Source organism: Trichomycterus rosablanca, chromosome 1 (genome assembly GCF_030014385.1).
Source record: "Trichomycterus rosablanca isolate fTriRos1 chromosome 1, fTriRos1.hap1, whole genome shotgun sequence".
Classification (NCBI taxonomy): domain Eukaryota; kingdom Metazoa; phylum Chordata; class Actinopteri; order Siluriformes; family Trichomycteridae; genus Trichomycterus; species Trichomycterus rosablanca.
In genome coordinates this window covers 24,032,924-24,057,225 of record NC_085988.1, presented here as the reverse complement: position 1 = coordinate 24,057,225, position 24,302 = coordinate 24,032,924, and the positions used below count along the sequence as shown (strand labels likewise).

The 24,302-nt window shown below is 39.5% G+C and overlaps 1 protein-coding gene across 3 annotated transcripts in view; it reads right to left on the bottom strand.

The window, feature by feature from the left end:
* The window catches only part of fbxw11a (F-box and WD repeat domain containing 11a), a 38,763-nt gene extending 16,898 nt beyond the window's left edge, over positions 1–21,865 (bottom strand). The window contains exons 1-5 of one of the 3 annotated variants that reach the window (XR_010010906.1): positions 21,780–21,850; positions 15,744–15,848; positions 6,204–6,266; positions 1,636–1,855; positions 919–1,105 (exon numbers count right to left, since the gene is read on the bottom strand). Coding sequence is in view for 2 of the 3 variants with exons in the window: in XM_062990689.1 (XP_062846759.1) it covers positions 919–1,105; positions 1,636–1,855; positions 6,204–6,266; positions 15,744–15,848; positions 21,780–21,818 (614 nt within the window). In the remaining variant the exon portion in view is untranslated. Of the gene's footprint in view, positions 1–918; positions 1,106–1,635; positions 1,856–6,203; positions 6,267–15,743; positions 15,849–21,779 lie in introns of all 3 variants that reach the window. The other 2 variants (XM_062990689.1, XM_062990698.1) reach the window with 2 other exon arrangements.
* Between the last annotated feature and the right edge of the window lie 2,437 nt (positions 21,866–24,302).

Sequence of the window (24,302 nt, the reverse complement as noted above, 5' to 3'; positions counted from 1 at the left end):
CCACAAGAGCTGCAGTTTTGGAGATGCTCTGACCCAGTCGTCTAGCCATCACAATGTGGCCCTTGTCAAACTCGCTCAAATCCCATTTTTCCTGCTTCTGAACAGTTGACTAAACTGTTTAAACCCCGCTCTGTACCACGCAACCTCCGAGCCACTAGTCTCGCTCGACTTGAGCCTCCACCCAGGACTAAAGGAAGACAAGCATCAAGGCTCTTCTCTGTTCTAGCAGCCAAGTGGTGGAATTAACTTCCTCTGTCTGTCCGAACATCTGAATCTCTTGCTGTCGTTAAAAAAACGATTAAAAACCCACCTCTTTACTAAACACTTAAGCTAACTTGTACTTATTTACTAACTTTTTTTTTTTCCATTTCCAAAAAAAAAAAAGAAAGAAAAAAAAAAAAAAAAAGAAAAACCACTTTGGTTCTAACAGGTTTCAGCAGATTTGTGTTCTTCGACTGTTGTTTACTAAAACTTGAGAAATGAAATGTTTACTATGGAAGCACTTCTGTAAGTCGCTCTGGATAAGAGCGTCTGCTAAATGCAGAAAATCAGAAAATGTAAATGTAAAATGAACAAATAATCCTTGACATGAAAATAACACAAGGTTTAGCTACTTAGCATTTAATGAACTATTAACCTTTGATATTTTTGTTCATAAAACCATGTTTATCAACATGACAGGATGTAGGTTAGTTGTGATGCTATAGGGTGAAGTAAATCTAAAGCAGGATTAAATTACAGACAGCAGCTTCTGAGCCAGAACAATCTCAGACAGGCTGTAGTTTAACTGCTTAGGAAATTTCAAGCCTGATTTAAAGCTCAATGGAGAGAAAGAAGACAAATTTATATCCTCTGCAGCTGACATGCTGGGTGGTGTGCAGGAAATTCACAACAAACACATTAGGTCCTTTCACTTACCACTGATGTCGCTCAGAAAGGCCTTTCCACAAAGGATCAGTGCGCACCATCCTCTCAATGAGCTTCTTCCACAACATGCCCTCCGAGATGACTCGGTGCCATTCGCGACAAACAAGCTCGGCCGAGCACAGAGAGCGAGCGTCCAGGAACGAAAGAATGTTCTCTGCTATGTGCTCCAGACCCCGTGCTGAACAGAAAAACACAGTAGAACAGAGTTTAACTGATGGTTATAAAACACAATATTAAGACTGAAATATGTGCTTTACAAAAATGAGTATTTGAACAATGTAGTAATATATTTATATGTACATTTTCTGCATTTAGCAGACGCTGTTATCCAAAGCGACTTACAATTAGCAGTGAGTACAATTTAAGCAATTGAGGGTTGAGAGCCTTCCCAAGGGCCCAACAGTGGCAACTTGGCGGTGGTGGGGTTTGAACCAGCAACTTTCTGATTACTAGTCAAGTACCTTAAGTTATACCTAGTATAGGGATTATACAGTGTTTTGCAGCATGGGTCTGATGTAAGATGTATGTGTACCTGGCAGAGTGTTTCTAAAGTCTTTTTGTAGCATGGTTCTGAGGTAAGTAGCGTGTGTGTGTGGTTATAAAGTCTTTAATCTTTATAAAGCATGTGTTTGATAAAGGACTAAGTATCTAGTACATGGGTTATAAAGACTCTTTGTAGCACAGGTGTGAGGTAAGAAGTGTGTGTACCTGGTAGAGCAGTTATAAAGTCTCTTTGTAACATGGGTTTGAGGTAAGAGTTGATGTGGCCGTGCTGATAGTGACACATGCGCGAGATGAGGTGTTCCACAAATTCCACCTGATCAACTTCTGACCACTGCTCGAACATCTGGATACACATCTCCTTCTCCTTCTCAAAAGTGCCACGTGATAATCTCTTCCTTGAGCCAGACAGAGTACCGTTTCCCAACTGAGCACACAAACAAACACCAGGATTATAATACACTAATATATTATTCTACATTTGATATTGAAACTTTAAAAAGAAGTGAGAACAGTACATTTATAAGAAAAAAAAATACTTCCGTTTTACTTATTAAGCAACTGTATTAAGTATATTAGACAATGATGTAAAAGCTGAATGTAAATCTTTGTAGAACTTAAGCCGTAAGCTTGGTTTAAAGTGCCTCTGGGTACATGACCTGTTTACTACAGAAACTGTGCGGGTCAAACACACTTATTTCAGAGATTATAGCTCACAAAAACTGATCTACAAATATAAAAAAATATATAAAAAGAACAAAAACAGATAAGCTACACCGACTATGCATAACATTATGACCACATTCCTAATATTGTGTTTGTCCCCCTTTTGCTGCCAAAACAGCCCTGCAACTGTGTATTCTGACACCTTTCTATCAGAACCAGCATTAACTTCTTCAGCAATTTGATCTACAGTAGCTCGTCTGTTGGATTGGACCACTTGGGCCAGCCTTCGCTCCCAACGTGCATCAATGAGCCTTGGCCGCCCATGACCCTGTCACCAGTTTACCACTGTTCCTTCCTTATACCACTTTAATAGATACTGACCACTGCAGACCGGGAACACCCCACAAGAGCTGCAGTTTTGGAGATGCTCTGACCCAGTCGTCTAGCCATCACAATTTGGCCCTTGTCAAACTCGCTCAAATCCTTACACTCGCCCATTTTTCCTGCTTCTAACACATCAACTTTGAGGACAAAACGTTCACTTGCTGCCTAATATATCCCACCTACTAACAGGTGCCGTGATTAAGAGATAATCGGTGTTATTCACCTCACCTGTCAGTGGTCATAATGTTATGCCTAGTCGGTGAATACTTGAAGCCTTGAGCTGCAGGCCTGTTGCACAATCTTCAAAAATGCAAAGATTTAAAAGCATTTATGTGAGAAAATTAAGAAAGATTAAATGGAAATTCCAATATTTACATTATCTCTGTTGTACCACCAAGAAATACATAAACCAACTGGTGCATGTTGCATGCCAATGAAATTAAAATTAAATAAGTGTTTTGTCATTCTGTCAGTTATATACCAATTAAGGGACATTTGTGAAATTGTAATGACTAAATTAGTTACAAATGTTTCACTTATTTAAGATTAAATAAAAACCTGCTGCACTAAAAAAGGTAAATAAATATACATTTTAAACAGGAGTTAATCAGACATTTCAGACAGTATTTTAGACATGTATTCATCTCAATTAGTAAAAGCAGGGAATAGTTTTAAATCAAGCATTTCTTTTAGGATTGCTGTCCTTTACAGCCTGAAGGTTGCACTGATTTACACAAAAAGTGTTCGACTGCATTATTTCTATCGGTTATAAAAGTATGAGGGCTCTTCAAAAAGTTCCCGCACTTTTATATTTTGGTTGGAAACGGTGAGGGAGGGAGGAGTAGTAATTGGTCGTGTCTGAGAGACTGAGAGAGAGCTTATAGTCTGGATTTAGCACATCTGATTTCCACCTTTTTAGACCGTTCAAAGAAGCTTTAAGAGGAAGAAAATTTTAATGTGATGATGATGTGAAAGCAGCGGTTCATTAGTGGCTTTGCGCTCAACCAAAAAAATTTTTTGCTAATGGCATTAAAAAGTTGGTATGATGCTGGGAAAAATGCATCTGAAGGTGACTATGTAGAAAAGTGATTTAATTAGGTTTTGAAATTCTTAATAAATAGAGTTTTAAAAGTGCAGAAACTTTTTGAAGATCCCTCGTAAAAGCCTTTTTTAATAATAGTGAAACAACTAAGCCTGGCTGATCACTAGTTAGCAAAGACCAAAAAAATAAGCACTTGAACTACCTGACAGTTGCCTAGCTTAGCTGTAAGGCTGCATGCACAAGAAGATTTTTAACATTCTTTAGTGATGTACTGGTGCCACTGTTACAACATGATTAGACCACTGGAGACTCGATATTGAGCCTTAATTAGCTTCAGATGCGATTGGTTATATAAACACCACCCATAGATTCGAGTGTTCAAGGTGTGTTGCAACCATGGTGAAAACTAAGGAGCTGTCACAAAAGCTAAGAAGAGATCATTTCACTGTACCAAAGAGCAACGGGTACAAAATTTCCCAGACCTTAAACATTCCTAGAGACACCACAGGGAGTACTATCTGGAATTTCTAAACCTACGGTGCAACAGCAAATTTGTCTGACTATGGAAGAAAAGGCAAAATTTTCAGCCTGTGGCCTTAGCAATCTCATCAGGACGCCAAAGGCAAACCCCTGTGTTACTGCAAAAGACTTACATGATGACCTGATAATTACTGGGACAATGTGCCACTGGAAACCCTTAAAAGGACACTTATGGCTGGACTCACATGATGCATTGCACTCCTGACCACAAAGCACAAAAAGGGTGGACTAGAAAATGTCAGAAGGAATTTGGATAGACCTGCATTTGGATAGTTCTGGGGCACAGACCTTCACCCAAACAAGCAACGCTATGCCATAAATGTGCATGCTGCATAAGAAAGCCTATAAAACATAGCAAATTATCATAAACAAGTAAGAGGAGTTTAGGAGAATTTAAAGAGGCTGCAGAAAAAAAAGGCAAAAAAAAAGGAGGCTGCTCCTGTATTTAGGGGTCACCACAGTGGATCATTCAGGTCAGAATACCAGACTTGGTACAGTTTTTACATCAGATACCCTTCCTGACATAACCCTTCTATTTTTTTTATCTTGGCTTAGGAATGACACTGACATCGCTTTTCCACCAAAAGAACTCTGGTTCTTGAACCGGTTCTGTTCAGGTTTCTTCAAACCTTTTTGGGAACCAAGCATGCGTCATCAACGGTGGGCATTACACAACGAAAGTAAAGAGTAGTAACATGATGCCGGAGCATGTAGATTATGTGCGAGCATTTGTGCTGTTGTTACAGATGTTCGTTTTTATGCAAAAAGCATCGATCAACTACTGGTGATTATAAGACGTAGACGTGTTTGTCGCAGTTGTTGTTTTCTGTAGTTCATTGACGTGAGAAGCATTTTTTCGCTTCGCTCTCACCGTGACCCTCGGCGCAAATAACCGATTTGCTCAGCGCTCGGCTTGAGCGATAAAACATCACTCCACGACTTGAACATCCATCTGTGTGAAATAACCATCAAATCCACTCTAAAAGCTCCACATGTATCTGTGTTTAGCCGTATTAACTTCACGTGTGGTGTTTATGCAGCTCGGGGTTCTGAATCTGAGTCGAAAAAGCTTCACGTGCATAACATGGCTCAATGTACTACAAGTACTACATAGGAACACTACATTTCTCTCTGTTATTACTGGTTATAAGTGCTCTGTACTGCCCAAATTTATCACTCGTTGTTTTAGCACAACAAGCCACGTTACGCTTTATTTTTCACGTTAAGCGTTGTTCGTACTGTCCAGGTCACTTTTACTACGTCATATCACACAGTTCATCTCTTTGAAAATATTAGCGGCAAACTGGCTCAAAATTCAGTCAGGTGAACTTTAAAAGATGAAAGTTAGCCGCTCAGGTGGCGCAGTGGTAAAAAAGTACGCTGGCACACCAGACTTGGGGTTTCGAATACATCGTAACAAATCTTAGCTCTGCCTTCCGACTGGGCTGTGCGGCATGAACAACGATTGGCTGTTGTTCATAGGGCTAAAAAGTCGGCTCATAGGTCCTCATAACTGGTGCAACTGCGGCCCCTGCTGGCTGACTGATGGCACCTGCACAGGGCTGAGGAATAATGCTGGTGGGGGTGTGGCCCTCCGTACACAGTGCCCGTCAGTGTATGAACTCGGCTCGTGCAGGTGAAAAATGCAGTCTGTACTGACTGTACGTGCCTGAGGGGGCATATAACAGTTGAGAGGCGTCCTCAGTCAGCGGTGAAGGGTCGAATCAGTATAGAGGAAGCACTCAAGGTAATTGGACAACTAGATTAGGGGGGGAGAAAAATTGGGGGAAGTAAGTGGGGATAAAAAATAAATAAAAATAAATAAATAAATAAATTAAAAAAAAAAGATGAAAGTTTAGCACCAAAGCGGTTTAGCAGCTTATCATATGAAAGCACCCAAACCTCTACACTGTGACATGCCCATAGATGACAACACGCTGAAAAACCAAGTATTCTGTGGTGCCAGATTAGAACGCTAGTTCGCTGTCTGGAACCTCTTTTTTTCGGTGGAAACACGAGGAACCGGTTCAAAATTAAGTTTGCAAACCGGAACAAAGCCGGATCTCGGTCAGTGGAAAAGGGGTATGAGAGCGCACTGACTGACCGAAAGTGCACCTCCCAACGGCTAAGCTTATATACCCACCTTAAAAACTGTAGTCTTCTTTGGTGAGAGGTCATCGGTAAGATTCTGGGACTCGGTCAGGTTCTGTATCAAGAAATATAAAATACAAAGAGAGCAATTTAAAACGTGTGGGACTAGTATTAACAACATGTCAAAAAAAACAGAAAACAGACAGAGTAGACACAGGGGTGGCTTAATGACAATGAATTGCATTTGGGGCTGATTATTTTCACAAAAGAAGGGTTTATGATGAATGCCAAACACGAAAACTAACAAAAACAAAATGAAAAGGACAGCATTTAAAAGCCTACGTTAACTCCTAATGATTAAAGCCTAATGATTCCATGTGTGGTTTTAAGGTTAGACATGAGCCAGCTAGTCATAAGTAATTCAAACTGCAACATTTTCATTGTTTGTTTCTTTGTTTATTAGGATTTTAACATCATGTTTTTACATGTTGGTTACATTCATGACAGAACAGGTAGTTACTCATTACACAAGATTCATCAGTTCACACAAGTTATATCGAACACAGTCATGGACAATTTAGTATCTCCAATTCACCTCACTTGCATGTCTTTGGACTGTGGGAGGAAACCGGAGCACCCGGAGTAAACCCACGCGGACACGGGGAGAACATGCAAACTCCACACAGAAAGGACCCGGACCGCCCCATCTTGGGATCGAACCCAGGACCTTCTTGCTGTGAGGCGACAGTGCTACCCACTTAGCCAACATCTTCATCTGCACTGCTACATAACAACCACTTTGTACCTAAAAGGCGAATATAATCAGTGCCAGTAGATGTATTAGCATAACCTAGTTACTGGGTAATTGAACAACTCATAGTAAAGGTGTAATTGGGTTACTAAAAATCGGTCACAAACCGTGAAATGAGCATTTTCCCATGTAATATGCGATTTGCTGTGAAATTTAACATTTAAGGTTTGTGTTTAGCGATTCAATGTTTATCATTCGCGTAGCATTCAAGTGCCTCACGTTCACTGGTTAATTTGCACTATGAGGCGGTCCTAGCAATCCTACGGCAATTAATTTTGCAATTGGTTAGTCAAAATGTCCGAGATGTCTAAGTGTAAAGCAGCTAAAAACACTACTCAGGTAACTTAGTTTGGGAAAACTCTCAACCAGTCCTGTGGCACAGAGACGGCCGTGTCAAAACACAGACTAGACTTTTTATATTTAGAACAGAACATGAAGCGTTGCGCTGTCGCTGAATGCTCTAGGTTTATATTCAACCATTAAGGTAGGCTGTGCATTGTAGCTTTTATTTATTCCATCATTATCTAATGACTGAGGTTTATAAGCCATGCTCTCAGACATATCTTCCTTGTGTGTGAGTAAAACATTATATAGCAGGGCAGACATTAACGAGATATGGTACAATTTGCTCACAGTTACACCACTCTAACACTGGTCCTGTAATGAAACTATAAATAAAAAAAGAGACCTACCTAATTCCCATCACATGCAAATAAACTTCTGCACATGATCACAAGGCTAAGCGATGGGCGAGCTTTTGCATTAAAAAAAGATTTGAAGGAGATGTTTAGCCTCCACAGTGAGTGGGAGTACCGATTACAGAACACTTTGTACTGCTCATTGTCTTGCTGCATGAATTATAATTATAGCTGCCCACTAAGTATGGGCACAGTTCAAACTCCCCATATTTAAGTCAGTATACAATGACGCAGCGTACTCTGAAACCCGACCCTTAAAAGAAACCCTGTGCTTTTAACTGAGTACACATCCGCACAAAAGCAAACAGCTTCAATGCACAGAGGCAGGTGCAAGCTTGAAAAGCCAGCAGGCACAACTGCACAGAGACAAAAGGTAAAACATGCATGTACGTACTTGAACAATTAAGAAAGGCAACTGGATGCTATTACAAAGCTCTGCCGACATGGGTAATTCATCCCACACAACACAGCAAAAGCATAACCTAAAATTCGTTGGGTCGAATTTTATATTCAGATTTATATATAAAACTAACTTGTATATATGTAATACTAAATGTATACATAAAACTAAATGTATATCTAAATGTAATTTAAAAGCCCCAAAATTCTCAGAAGTAAAAAATAAACAAAAACACAAGTAATACAAGCTGCAAATGCAGTTGTATCCTAGTGGTTAACGTACTGGACCAGTAATCAGAAGGTTGCCGGTTCAAGTACCACCACTGCCAGGTTGCCACTGTTGAGCCCTTGAGCAAAGGCCCTTAACCCTCAATTGCTTCGATTGTATACTAGCACAACTGTAAGTCGTTTTGAATAAAAGCATCTGCTAAATGACGAAAATGTAAATGTACTTTGTCTTTACTGTTTTACTGAATAAGTGGTAATGTTGGCCTTAAAAAAATCTACCCTTTTGTTTAGATGGAATCAGCCTTGGCTGTTTAACCATACAGGGATGTAGGTACGTGACCACTGAGTAAAGGGAATTTAGTAGGGTAACAACTGAAAGAAATGCTTACATGTGACAGTTTTAACAAATCTAAAGTTCATTATAATCAGCCTCTTATGAAATACACTTATTAAATCTATATCATCTACACCGATCAGCCATAACATTAAAACCACCTCCTTGTTTCTACACTCACCGTCCATTTTATCAGCTCCACTTACCATATAGGAGCACTTTGTAGTTCTACAATTACTGACTGTAGTCCATCTGTTTCTCCACATACTTTGTTAGCCTGCTTTCACCCTTTCTTTAATGGTCAGGACCCCCACAGAGTATGTATTATTTAGGTGGTGGACTATTCTTAGCACTGCAGTGACAATGACATGGTGGTGGTGTGTTAGTGTGTGTTGTGCTGGTATGAGTGGATCAGACACAGCAGCACTGCTGGAGATTTTCATACAGTGTCCACTCCTACCTAGTTGGTCCACCTTGTAGATGTAAAGTCAGAGACAATCGCTCATCTATTGCTGCTGTTTGAGTTGGTCATCTTCTAGACCTTCATCAGTGGTCACAGGACGCTGCCAACGGGGCGCTGTTGGTTGAATATTTTTGGTTGGTGGATTATTCCCAGTCCAGCAGTAACAGTGAGGTGTTTAAAAACTCCATTAGCGCTGCTGTGTCTGATCCACTCATACCAGCACAACACACACTAACACACCACCACCATCAGTGTCACTGCAGTGCTGAGAATGATCCACCACCTAAATAATACCTGCACTGTGGTGGTCCTGGGAGAGTCCTGACCATTGAAGAACAGGGTGAAAACAGGCTAACAAAGTATGTAGAGAAACAGATGGACTACAGTCAGTAATTGTAGAACTACAAAGTGCTTCTATATGGTAAGTGGAGCTGATAAAATGGACAGTGTAGAAACAATGAGGTGGTTTCAATGTTATGGTTGATCAGTGTATACTGGGCAGTTTGTTTTATTTTAAAGATTTTGGAGTAGTGCTTTAACAGTAGAAACACAGACCCCAGCACACACTTTCACGTGTTTCATGCTGAACAATTCAGTAACACTAACAGAAGTGGATTTAATTTAACTCAACAAACCAGAAGTGTACTGTTAGCTGCAGTTTATCTAATTACTTTTTTTAATATACTTATTATTCCTCACATAAAATGTATTATGATTTTAAATTATTACTATATAAATATGTAAACTGTGTGAGAACCAAAACGACAGGTTTCCCAAATAATCCAAGTTAAATAAATGAATATTAAGTATCATGGAAGTAAACCAGTCTAATGTGCTAACGTATAACCAGTGAGAAGCTCGAGCTCTCAATAATGTCATAAATATACAAAAGCAGAAGTGAAATTCTTACAAACGCTTGTTGGGAAATGTCAGTGTTACATACATCCTGAGATTTCAGTGATTGCGCAAACTGTTTTTAATGTCTATGTTAATTCATTCATTTTATTTCCTTCATAAGTTTATTGTGGGATTTCTAAAAATATGTTGGGTCGTAAATAAAACAGTTAAGATGATTCATTTGGAGGTGTAGAAAGTTAAAAGTAATTTAAACCTGTAGTATAACATCCTAATTCCTTTTCATTCAATATAATAACCTACAGCTTGTGACTTCTCTGTACCCAAACTATTATGACAATAATTACCCATATAACCCATGACAATGTGAAGCTCACTTGACTGTAGACAGTGTTACTCTGGGTTCCAGCAGCCAGAAATTGATGACTCATGTAAGTACTTATGGCTTATTTACATGCACAGTTAGAGCACAAATGGCATTACAATTACAATATCCATACACCAACAAGGCATAACATTATGACTACTGACAGGTGAAGTGAATAACACTGATTATCTCCTCATCACGGCACCTGTTAGTGGGTGGGATATATCAGGCAGCAAGTGAACATTTTATCCTCAAAGTTGATGTGTTAGAAGCAGGAAAAATGATCAAGCGTAAGGATTTGAGCCAGTTTGACAAGGGCCAAATTGTGATGGCTAGACGACTGGGTCAGAGCATCTCCAAAACTGCAGCTCTTGTGGGGTGTTCCCGGTCTGCAGTGGTCAGTGTCTATAAAAAGTGGTCCAAGGAAGGAACATTGGTAAACCGGCAACAAAGGCATGGGCGGCCAAGGCTCATTGATGCACATGGGCTCAAATTGCTGAAGAAGTTAATGCTGGTTATGATAGAAAGGTGTCAGAATCAATCCAATCAAGCATCTGTGGGATGTGCTGGACAAACAAGTCTGATCCATGGAGGCCCCACCTCACAACTTACAGAAGTTAAAGGATCTGCTGCTAACATTTTGGTGCCAGACACCACAGCACAACCTCAGTGAAGTCCATGCTTCGACAGGTCAGGGCTGTTTTGGCAGCAAAAGGGGGACCAACACGATATTAGGAAGGTGGTCATAATGTTATGCCTGATCAGTGTATGTAATGTGTGAAGAAGCTTTTAATGCCAGTGTTGCCATTACAATGAGAAGCTCAAGTAGCAACCAAAAATACCACAAAAAAGAGAAAATATAATATATAAGAAATTACAAAACAAGCCGCTCAGGTGGCGCAGCGCTAAAGTACGCTAGCGCACCAGAGTTGGGGTTTCGAATACATCGTATCGAATCTCAGCTCTGCCTTTCCGACTGGGCTGGGCGGCAGCATGAACAACGATTGACTGTTGTTCAGGGTTAGGGGGTAAGAAGGTCGGATCATAGGTCCTCATAACTGGTGCGACTGCGGCCCCTGCTGGCTGACTGATGGCGCCTGCACAGGGCTGAGGAATAATGCTGGTGGGGGTGTTGCCCTCCGTACACAGTGCCCGTCAAGTGTATGAACTCGACTCGTGCAGGTGAAAAATGCAGTCTGTACTGACTGTACGTGCCGGAGGGGTCGTATGTCAGTTGAGAGGCGTCCTCGGTCAGCGGCGAAGGGTCGAATCAGTATAGAGGACGCAATCAGGGTAATTGGACACGATTAGATTAAATGAACTGGAACTGGAAAATCACGACACTCTAAGGTGTTTACATGGACATGTCCATTCTAATCGATCTAATTATTAACTTTATTTAACTATTAATCATTTATGATACAATAGCTAAGAGATATGCAGGTACAGAAAAATATCTGCAAGTATTAGCAAGCAGTTACAGACCAGACAGACAGAACACACACATGGTCAGAGGAAACACTGTACGACTATAAACTACACACAGGGTCTATGGATAAATAAATATCAAGTCTGGAATGGTAGAAGATTAAGTCTCATTCTGCACGACTCCCTGTAATCTAAACCCTACACACCTGCTCCCAGAGCCATAATTACTGCTGAACTATTACAGATGTGCCCCGGTCCAGTCACAAGCATTACCACAAAAACCAAACCCTAGAAACTTGCTCATAACAGTGAAACTATCTTAATGGGAGTTGTAACTTATATAAACATATGGACACATACTGCTTAATTTTTTTTCTTTCTTTCGACCGGGTGGGTCATTTTGGTCAGCATACCTGAAATGGCACAATTTTTACGTTGGGTTCCCTTCCTGATACTACCCTCATTATTTTATTCAGGCTTTGGAACAGCAAATGGCTAGGCTGTTCAGCCACTTAAAAAATACACACACACCTATGTAGACACCTGACTGGCTGATAGCACCACTGATATTCGAATCCTAGATCTCATTGATAGTCGAATAGCATATTTTTTGATACAGATAACGCAACCAGAGCACTATCCGCTTGAAAAAGAAATACAATGTAAATTTAAAGACCTGCCTACTTACAATCATTTAAGATTAGTTTGTAATTATACATACTAAAAATAATTAAATTATTTAACACTGGCAATAATAGAAAAAGTGCTGACTTTACACTAGGAAAGCCAAACATGTCATACATATTTATTCCTAACTGTGTGTACACTGATCAGCCATAATATTAAAACCACCTCCTTGTTTCTACTCACAGTCCATCTTATCAGCTCCACTTACCATATAGAAGCACTTTGTAGTTCTATAATTACTGACTGTAGTCCATCTGTTTCTCTACATACCTTTTTAACCTGCTTTCACCCTGTTCTTCAATGATCAGGACCCCCACAGGACCACCACAGAGTAGGTATTATTTGGGTGGTGTTAGTGTGTCTTGTGCTGGTACAAGTGGATCAGACACAGCAGTGCTGCTGGAGTTTTTAAATACTGTATCCACTTACTGTCCACTCTATTAGACACTCCTACCACTTTTGGTCCACCTTGTAGACGTAAAGTCAGACTCAGAGACGATTGTTTATCTATTGCTGCTGTTTGAGTTGGTCATCTTCTAGACCTTCATCAGTGGAAGGTCACGGGGCGCTGTTGGCTGGATATTTTTGGTTGGTGGACTATTCTCAGTCCAGCAGTGACAGTGAGGTGTTTAAAAACGCCAGCAGAACTCATACCAGCACAACACACACTAACACAGCACCACCATGTCAGTGTCACTGCAGTGCTGAGAATGATCCACCAGCTAAATAATACCTGCTCTGTAGTGGTCCTGGGGGGGTCCTGACCATTTAAGAACAGCATGAAAGGGGGCTAACAAAGCATGCAGAGAAACAGATGGACTACAGTCAGTAATTGTAGAACTACAAAGTGCTTCTATATGGTAAGTGGAGCTGATAAAATGGACAGTGAGTGCAGAAACAAGGAGGTGGTTTAAATGTTATGGCTGATCAGTGTATAATGTCATAGCTAATACCCAATCCAACCCAAAAAGCAGAAATGCCATTAAGCACAATCCTTTATTCATACACTGCATTAATAAAACTACATTAACTTTGCAAGTATTATCAAATAAAACGCTGGCAAGACATTTTCAAGTCATCTATAGTGAGCTTTTTAGTCTACAGAAGTAGTTTTACGTCTTTTCAAACTGGGCTTGTATCCTTCCTGTACTTTCAGTTGATGTTTTTTGGCACTATGAGTTGCACTCATCACTAGATGACCAGTGTACATCCTGTTCTTTTTATGCATGACATAGCAAAGCAGGCTAGAAAATACAGTTTGATGCCTAATGACTGCTCTAAATTCTCTCATGTCAGGCAGCACAGATCTAAGACTAACGCACGTAACTATGGACACTTCAGGGTTCTTTACTTGCAGTCATCTACAAGAAATTAGGTATTACAGACCGTTAAAAAAGCCTAAAACTTCAGTATCAGGTTAATACCTTTTTTCCTCCGTATTTGCTTTATCCTAGTTTGAATATAATCAAACACCTGTGCATTCTGGCAACCTTTGTCAGTTACACTGCACGCTAGTTAGCCAAGAATAGATAGAATAGAATTGAATAGAATGGCTTTATTTGTCATATATACATATACAGGTGTTCAGTACAATGAAATTCTTTCTTCACGTATCCCAGCTTGTTTGGAAGCTGGGGTCAGAGCACAGGGTCAGCCAATTTACGGCGCCCTTGGAGCAGAGATGGTTAAAGGCCTTGCTCAAGGGCTCAACAGTGGCTGCATGGCAGAGCTGGGATTCAAACTCTCAACCTTTCAGTTGATAGCCCAAAGCCCTACCCACTAGGCTACCATTGTCCCGAGAGCCAAGGGCTGGCATACGTTTCTTCTGGCACATAAGACCACCCTACTTTCTCTATATTCTACCACTGATCATTCAAGTGCCTCAATTAGTCAGAAAGAATTGCTGCCACAGTGAAAACAAGGCGATTCCCTATTCAACTTTGCCTCAAGCAGACTTGGACAATCATGTCTTGGGGCACCGCTGACTCAAACTTAAGACTCGGGTCTCAGCCCAGTGCCCCTCTATATAAATACTTGAGACATTCCTCCTATGCTCTATATTTATATTAACAATTTTGTCTGCTCATTTTAAGTACTGGACGAAACAGATACTTATCTGATACTCACACTGTTACAGTTACCAGTAGGGATGTAACGATGAACCACAAGACAGTTAAAAATAGGTGCACATGTGCCACGATTTGAATCAGTTGTTCATTTAAGATGAATCGATATTCACTTTAAACAGCAGAGGGCACTGGCGCTATTTACCTCGCCTGGTTGACGGCACTTCACAAAGTTGCCAGGTAGAGGATTTTCCAGCCAAATTTATTCATGTAAGGACACTTTCTTTATTTGTATTATTCATTTATTTATATAATGTTGGATTTGTTTTTAAATTTCATTCAGTTTTTTTTACACAATAAGCGTTATTTGGCATAGTTTGTACCTACCTCAGAAATAAAAGGGCATTCATTATTTAGATAATGTATTAGATGTTTTATTTTATTTTTTTAAAGAGAAATAAAAGGAAACTGTCATAATTTGTCTTCAATTTCATTTTGTTTAAAAACAAATCGTGAATCGTATCGCATCGTGGATAGAGTGTATCGTTACATCCCTAGTTACCAGGCTGACTTTAATTTCCTTCTTTAATTTCCTTCTTTAATTTCCTTTGGGATCAATAAAGTATCTATCTCTCGGTCTATCTCTCGGTCTATCTCTCGGTCTATCTCTCGGTCTATCTCTCGGTCTATCTCTCGGTCTATCTACGTAGTGCAAGCCAGGTTTGGAAAAATAAAAAGGCAAAGCGGTGATGCACTTTAAGACAGTTTTGCTCCTATGTTTTTATGGATGATGCAAAATCACAGGTATTAACACCATAACATATGTTATTGAGAAGTATACTTTCTTAAAAGTAAAGTAGCAGTAGTAAGATCAGTGACTAACAATTTTTTAACTGTCCCATACCAGTCATTATAATTTTTTTTTTTAAAGACAATTTCCTTGCAACTAAAGTTCTAAAAAATAGCTACATATACATTTAGTTGAATATGTTACATCTATAAATTACACGTACAAAACAGATAAATAAATACTATTAATTTTTGAAATCTCAATAAGTAGCAATAAGTAGCCATCCAACAACCAGACGAAAAGCCAGTGGGGAGGTGAGTGAGTGAGTGAGTAAATGGGACAGACACACAAACGATGAGCAGACAGTTTAAAGGGTGGATTGTGAAAAGGCACCAGAGGAGAATAAAGAAAACGAGATGGAAGAGTAGAGGAAATATAGAGGGAGTATTAAAGAGAAGAGCTGAACCTGGTTGTGGGCCCGGGAGGTAGGAAGGCTCTGCAGGCACCTGAGAGCACACAGGCTCTCTGCCACTGAGGAACAACCCAGCCAGAGAGAACGAGGCAAAGAGCACTGTGTCAGAGAGAGAGAGAGAGAGAGAGAACAAGAGGGAGGAAATGAGCCATGAAAGAAGAAGTGTTAAGGGAAAAGCAAAAGGGCAGTTAATATTAAAAAAAAGAAAAATAATAGAGACAGGAGACAGAATATGGGTGCAATTCAAATGAAAATTGGTGAGAGATGGTAGACAAAAGTGAGAAACAGGGAACAAGAGATAGGAAGTGAGAACAGAAGGAAGTGAAAGAGTGAGAGAAAGAAAGTGTGGTAAGTGAGGGGGAAAAACAGTGTTAGAGCAACATACAGTGAGCAAATATGCACACAAACATACCCACCCTAGTGCAGACAGTGCTAGAAACACACAACACTTAAAGCTTTAGGCCTGCTTTTTAAAATGGGTGGGGCAAAGGACACACGTCCCACTTATCCTTCAAGAGTCCTGGCTCTTACGTTTTTGTTCAATGTTCACAACAGACACACATACACACACACAAAATCAAAACGCCCAGTCAGCCACAGGCGTGTGTGTTTACACTATAAATACTGACCAATTAAGGAATTAAATACATATAGAACTTGGTGACATTAGGGGTCTGCCCGAAAACCTAGTGAGCTCTCTACATAGACAGTATTTAGAAGATTTGATTTTTGATTTATTAGGATTTTAATGTCATGTTTTACACACTTTGGTTACACAAGATTCATCAGTTCACAAGTTCAATTTCTAACACAGTCATGGACAATTTTGTATCTCCAATTCACCTCACTTGCATGTCTTTGGACTGTGGGAGGAAACCTGAGCTCCCGGAGGAATCCCACGCAGACACGGGGAGAACATGCAAACTCCACACAGAAAGGACCCGGACCGCTTCACCTGGGGATCGAACCCAGGACCTTCTTGCTGTGAGGCGACGGTGCTGCCCGCTGAGCCACAGTGCCGCTCATCTCGAGAAGAAGGCTGTCTAAATTCTTAGGTACCTTAAAATGCTGCCTGCTGAGGTGCTTTATTCTGAGTGATATTCTGACTGAATAACAAGAAAGCATCCAATGCTTCCTCAGGAATGAAGACAATCCCAGCATTCAATGCGGCATAACTTTTCTCACAAAAAAATTATAAACATGATGGACGGAGGCGGAGCAACAAAGAGTTCTTTTATAAATGTAAATAAATTCTTACCGATTTTTTATTTGTAGAAAGGTACACACGTGTAATTTATTTGCAGTTTGGGTTTGTCAGTGACAGTTTAACCATTTTCGCTACATGTAAGTTTGTGGTTTAAATGGCCTGAGCTAACTGTGTTAGCTTAGTAAGCAGAAACTGTGCTGACGTACTATCCGTAATCGTTGTCTAAGTAGTGTGTCCAAATAATCTGCCTATGAGTTCAATGTCTTATTAGAGTCCTCTTTACTTAAGCAGTTGCTTAGGTAGGCAGTAGGCATCAAGGCAGCTCAGTAGGTTTTCAGACAGACGCATATTCAGACCGAATAAGGAATTAAAAACATATAGAACGAAGTGAAACTAGGTGTCTGTCTGAAAACCTAGTGAGCTCTCTACATAGACAGTATTTTGTCACCCTATGTACACTCCCAAGAAGAAGGCTGTCCGAATTCTTACATACCTTAAAATGCAGCCTACTGAGGTTCTTTATTCTGAGCGATAATCTGACTGAATAACAAGGGAGCATCCGATACTTTCTCAACAGTGAAGGCAATGCCAGCATTCAGTGTGGCACAACTTTTCTCACAAGAAAAACAAATATGGCAGACGAACAGGGTTCTTTTCAAATGTGAATAAATTCCCATTGATATTTTATTTGGATAAAGGTGCACAAGTGTCATTTATTAGCAAATTTGGGCTTGTCCGACTTATGACTAATTAGAACCTTCTCTACTTAGGCAGCTGCCTAGGTAGGCAGTGGGCAGCAAGGCAGCTCACTAAGTTTTCAGACAGACCTTAGTGCTGATTACTGTTGATTTACGCCTAAAGACCCAGTCATACCAGGTTCACGTTCACTAATGATATTCATGACATTAAAAGCTGGCAAAGTTCTAATTGGTTAAACTCTGACCAGCAAATTACATCTGTGACCAACAGAACAACAGCTTTGCTGTGTTGAACGATGTAAGATGTGGTGATTCACATGTGGCTTTGACACAGCAAATAGAGAGTTTGAATTAGATTGATTACAAAGTGCAACTGTATTGTCTGCTTATGGGTTTTTTTGTTAGCTTTATTTGTTAACTGCTATTCGGACAAGTGAGGCAAATCAGGTGTAGCTACACTGGATATAAAAAGTCTACACACCCCTGTTAAAATGCCAGTTTTTAGTAATGTAAATAATTTCAGAACTAATACTTTGTTGTAACACCTTTAGATTTTGTAACAGCATTCAGTCTTTTTTTGTGTAGGAGTCTTATCATCATGATACATCTTCAATTGCACACTCTACCTTGCAAAAGTGCTCCAAATCCGTCAGATCACGAGGGCATCTCCTTGATCTTCTTCTGATAGTCATTCTTTTGTTTCTTTGCAAAATTGAGCTTGCAGGGACAATATAACCGTTTCCGGTACACGGAAATATGGCCAAAACGTTTAACATGGGTCTTATTAGACCATAACACATTTCCCTACATGTTTTTGGCAGATTTGATGTAGGGTTTTGCAAAATGTAGCTGAGATGTTGTCACATGTAGTACACAACCAGTACTTAACAGAAATTCCAGCAGTTTCTTTAATGTTGCTGTAGGTCCAATGCTGGCAGCTTTGTCCAATGCTGACCAGTTTACTTCTTGTCGTTTCATCAATTTTGGAAGAACGTCCAGTTCTGGGTAATGTCACTATTGTGTCCTAGTTTGACCGTTTTCACTGTGTTTCAAGGTATATTTAATGCCTTAAAATGTTTTTGCACCTTTCTCCTGACTAATATCTTTCAGCAATGAGATCCATTAATCTTGTAAGCTCTTTGCAGAACATGGCTGTAAGATGCAATTAAGTAAATGTCAGGGAAGTCCTACTAGAACAGCTGAACTTTATATGGGGTAATCAAAATCACTTTAACTGATGGCAGGTGCCACTGACTACTATTTAACATGAGTTTGAATGTGATTTGTTGGTTCTGAACACAGCCGCAGCCCCAATTATAAGAGGGTCATGCCACCACATTATTTTACTTTTTTATTTTTATTTCCCGTAAATGATTATGGTTTGTCTTTTAGCTGAATTGTACAGATTATAGATCGCATTAAAAGTGTACATAAATCTGTAATGATTAATCGTAGTCTGACTAGTCTGGACAGTGATATCTCTAAGGTTAAGGTTCTGGACTAGTAATTTAAGCCCCACCACTGCCAAGTTGCCACTGTTGGGCCCCTGAGCAAGGCCCTTAACCCTCAATTGCTCAAAAATCATAATCAGTCATAACTGTAAGTCGCTTTGGATAAAAGCATCTGCTAAATGCTGAAAATGTAAATGTATTTTTTACACCACAAAAACCTGGCATTTCAACAAGGATGTGTAGACTTTTTAAATCCACTGTAAAATGCTGAGTCAGGACCAAGTTGCAAACTAATATCTCAATGGCAAAAAATATAAAACACAATGTGGATTAGCTGTGAAACTTAACTATGTGTCCTAGTAGCTGCTTTGTTTTTAAAACATTATTTTCATTTGCTTTATTAACACGTTATCTATATTTCACATTTCTCTTTTTACTCTGTACAGGCTGCAGGAAACACCCTGAAGTGGTAAGGTGGTAAAATTGCCACTTTAGACAAGATTTTTAACACACTTGTTTATAACTACTGTTAACTGTGATTATATTTTCATATGAATTACAGAGTTTCATGCAAAGAATCTCATTATAAATGCATGATGAGAAACAACTTTATGCTTAAACTTTTACACCAAAGACCTAGCACTTACACAGCAGCCATGATCCATAATGTCAAAAGTAGTTTAGTAATCTACGTATATAGAGCTTGTGGTTTGGTATATGAAGCCACGCTTTTTAAATGTACCTCAAGTGTTTAGAATGACATACAAAAGATGCTCTTTATCTCTTCCCTACTGAATGTTTACCAAGCCAATCACCATGTTGACAGATAGGAAGCATCTTAATGTTTTAAGGAAGCATTTTGCAACCTTTATAACACAGTGTTGTAGAATTCTTCATTCTGATTAGTTATAAGGTGACTGTTGACTCGTTTCCTTTAACATCTCTGAGTTAAATACGAATAAGCAATAATGCACTCATTTGTGTAGTACTTGTTTATCATTTATGCATCATAGCCCAATCTTAAATGGATTGAAACCTTTTTGCTTTAATTTTTTGGAGGGTTAGCTGTCTCGTTTATTGTTCAAGCTCTTCACATAACCAGCTGAAATGTGTGTTCCAATAAACAAAACCGTGTACTGGGGATATTAACGTAATCTATGCTGCCTCATAATGTTCTTGGCAAAGTGGTGTATCTGTCCTAACGGTGCACTATACGACTGGCTATAAAACTCCATGGCGCAGTGATCATGGTGCTTTTTCTCTGTATACAGCGGTACACAGCGGCATCTACTTATTTTCTTATATTTAAGTATTATTGTTAGTGAGGGATTCACTAGTAAAGGTAGAAATTCTATCATTAACTAAAACTGACATTATGTTCTTAACTATGTCAGAATGCTGTTTTAAATACAATGTGGTTAAAAGTTTGAATGTAAAGCATTACACCCTGATTTCAATTTAAATATTGACCTTATAATACACTTTTCTGAAACTGATGGGCATCATCAGGTGAAAAAGCTTTCTTATAAGTTACTGTTTGAAAAAAAATATTGTCTTTTTCTTGATATATTGTAAGAATATTGCCAACCCCCTACAAGCAGTGTCAGTGAATTCTGAAAAAATAAATAAATAAAAACAAACCACAAACAACTTGAGCATGAGAAAATGTTGGTTGGAGCCAAACAAGTGATATTATCACCACAAATAAAGACATATTTAGAATATAACAGTGGCTAGCTAAAGCCCAGTCCTTTGGAAAAGACAATATGTGGTGGGCTGTTAGTGACAGCTATATTACATCTGAATTTTAATACTCTATACTCTAACAGTCCCCAATGTTTACCACAGAAAGGAACTAATTTAATAGCTAATAACAACACACCATTATACTTAACGCTTTTATTAGGAAACATTTAAAAACCAAATCTAAATTTCGAAGTGCGAAGATTAATGGTTATACGCTGTCTGGACAAATGGCGCAGCAACACCACCGCATTGACTGGACGCTCCCTCAGTATTGACGTTGGCTGCATTCCAAACCGCTAACATCTCTTTTAAGTAGGGTGTCAAAATAGTGAGCTACTAAGGGTCACCATGGCTACAGCCGAAGTGATAAACTACTTTAGCAAGGTAGTTCAACAGTACTTGGTTTTAGACGCTACCGGTTCTCCATGGATACGTCCCAAAGCGAATATAATGTGCTAGGTAGTATGTAAAAATTGTATCCACTTAAATTTGATAGTGTATTTAATAGAAGGAAAATATAGAACACTAAGATGCGGTTTGGGACACAGCCTATGACCAACAACAAGATTAACAACTGGGCGTAGCTACGCAGTATTTCTATGATGTATGTTTGTACTTGATAAACTGTAATGAAAAGTTAAATGTATATTATTTTATAAAAGATTCACACAATTAATACTTTCATATGTAATAACAACTGTTTCACCGAGTGGTTCAACCGCAGGCCGTTCAGTTAGAGCTAAGCTAACTGTTTACCCAGTGCTAACTCTACCCTAGCACCTATTCTTCTCCCTATTTAATAGCTACATTCACGGTTTATTTCTCACCCACATCTACAACTACACCAAGTCAGGTAAGTAAGGTTACAGTGGCTCAGGAACACAAGTTTAAAATCATGTATGTGTCGGATTATTGATGTTTTACTCACCATCAGCTCCAGCGTTTTGTCCTCCATCTCCGGCTCCATGTTGTTGTGCAGTGCGCCTCTCGCTGCGTAAATGGAAACCAACCAGTTCCCCCCAACAGCAGCACTGCAGTGAGCTGTGCAACTACACTGTGCCACCTACACACCAGCCTCTGTCAAAATAAATGTTCCTTATTTACACAGCTACAAACCACAGCCTGTTTTAATATTCAATTATACCCTCAATATCATTATTCAGAAAACAAGTTCTACTAACTATACAGCACAATAGATAATAGATTTTCTTTATACTGTTATACGCAAGTACAAATAACATACATATGTTATTTATATATTACATATGTTACTATACACTTATATGACTTTAAATATATAGTCATCTTTGTTTTGGAAAACATGTTTTGGAAACTATACAACACATAATCAGAGAGTGCATGTGCTGGACTGACCTTCCTGCAGTCCAGGCATGTTTCCCAAAGTTATATCTCTACAAATTACATAATTTAAAGTAAAATAAAGAACTGTGTTCAAATTAAAGGAACTGTGCTATTGATTCATTTAGCAAAACCACCAATTTAAAAAAGTGGTAGTGTTGATACCATACAACTCCAGGGTCCTTGATACTTCCACAGCTAAAGAAGGATATTTCAATTCAATTCAACTTTATTGTCATTATACAATACAGGGTTGTACAGTATAACGAAACACTGTCAGGCTACATCTCCAGTGCAGACAACGAAAGACAATAGTGCAAAGACAATGGGGGAGGGGATGGGGGAAGTTAGCAAAAAATTACTATACATAAGGTGCATAGACAAGGTGCAAAGACAATACAAGGTGCAAGAACAAAAGAAGGTGCAAGAACAAAACAAGGTGCAAGAACAAAACAAGGTGCATAGACAGATTGAGGTAGTGGATTTGGATTTAGCAGCTAGGTTTAGGTAAACAAAATTTGAGGTAGTGGATTTAGCAGCAAAAGTCCAGTAGAGTGCAACAGTCATAGAGGTAGTTATGTCCTGGTAGTTGTTGTAGGAGTGACCAGTTTAACCGCTCGTGGGTAGAAACTGTTCTTAAGTCTGGTGGTTCTGGCTCGAATGGTCCGGTACCTCTACCCAGATGGCAGTGACTGGAACAGGAAGTGGCTGGGGTGTGTGGGGTCAGAGGAAATGTTCCTGGCTTTCCTCAGACATCTTTTATTGTAGATGTCCAGTATGGGTGGGAGTGCGGTTGCAGTGATGTGCTGGGCAGTTTTCACCACCCTTTGAAGAGCCTTGTGTTCAGCAGCTGTGGCACTGCCGTACCAGACCGTGATGCAGCTTGTCATGATACTCTCCACAGTGGATCTGTAGAAGTTACAGAGAAGCTGCTGTGGCAGGTTGACTCTCCTCAGTCTTCGAAGGAAGTGGAGACGTTGTTGTGCCTTTTTGATGACATGTGATGTGTTGAGTGACCAGGTGAGATCCTCAGCTAGGTGGACGCCGAGGAACTTGAAGTTGCTCACTCTTTCCACCGTTGTCCCCTCAATGCTCAGTGGTGTGTGCACTCTACTCCCCCGTCTGAAGTCGATGACCATCTCCTTGGTCTTGCTAACATTGAGGGAGAGGTTGTTAGCAGTGCTCCACTCTGTGAGCATCCTCACTTCCTCCCTGTACAGCCTCTCATCATCGTTGGTGATTCTGCCGATTATTGTGATGTCGTCGGCAAACTTGATGATGCTGTTGGAGCTATGTTTTGAGATGCAGTCGTATGTGTACAGTGTGTACAGCATAGGTGAGAGGACGCAACCTTGTGGGCATCCTGTGCTGAGTGTGAGGACAGGGGAGGTGTGGTTGCCCATCCTAACAGATTGTGGTCTGGAGGTAAGGAAGTCCATAATCCAGCTGCATATTGTGTGACTAATTGGCCTGAAATGTTGTTTCTTGTGAAATGTTAGGTACTACACCACAAGTTAAATCTGCAGGTATAGTTACTTTTAAAAAACTGATCTATATTGAGAGTAAAGGGTGAGCCTTAATAATGTTTGGTTTCTACAACTTGAATGAGCAGAATGAGTTCAATAGTCACAGTCGATGTAGTTTTGCCAGTAACCACCTTCAAGCTGCAATGGACTCGTCTAGACTGAAAACAGCATATAACTTGTTGCTAATGTGTCACAGAGCAACACTGGTTCTGAGTATGTTGATTACATGTTCTCCTTGCATTAGTGTGAGTTTCTGCCAGATGCTCCACTTTCCAAAAAGTATCAGCTAAAAAAGGATCCAGTGAATGGATAATTGTGTGTTGCTTTGTGGTAGAGCAGTTGTTTCTGTTTTGCACCCAGACCCAATGCTAACCTAATCAGAATAAAGGGTTAGGGGGAGAAAATCAATATAATAATTAAAAGCATCATTTGTTTGGTGGTGTAAAAATGTCACCATTTGCCTACCATATTATATATTTTTAAATCTATTAATTAAAAAAGTAAACATACAAGAATACAAAACTATTTAAAATTGTTTAAATAAATTAATAATTCATACATTTGAT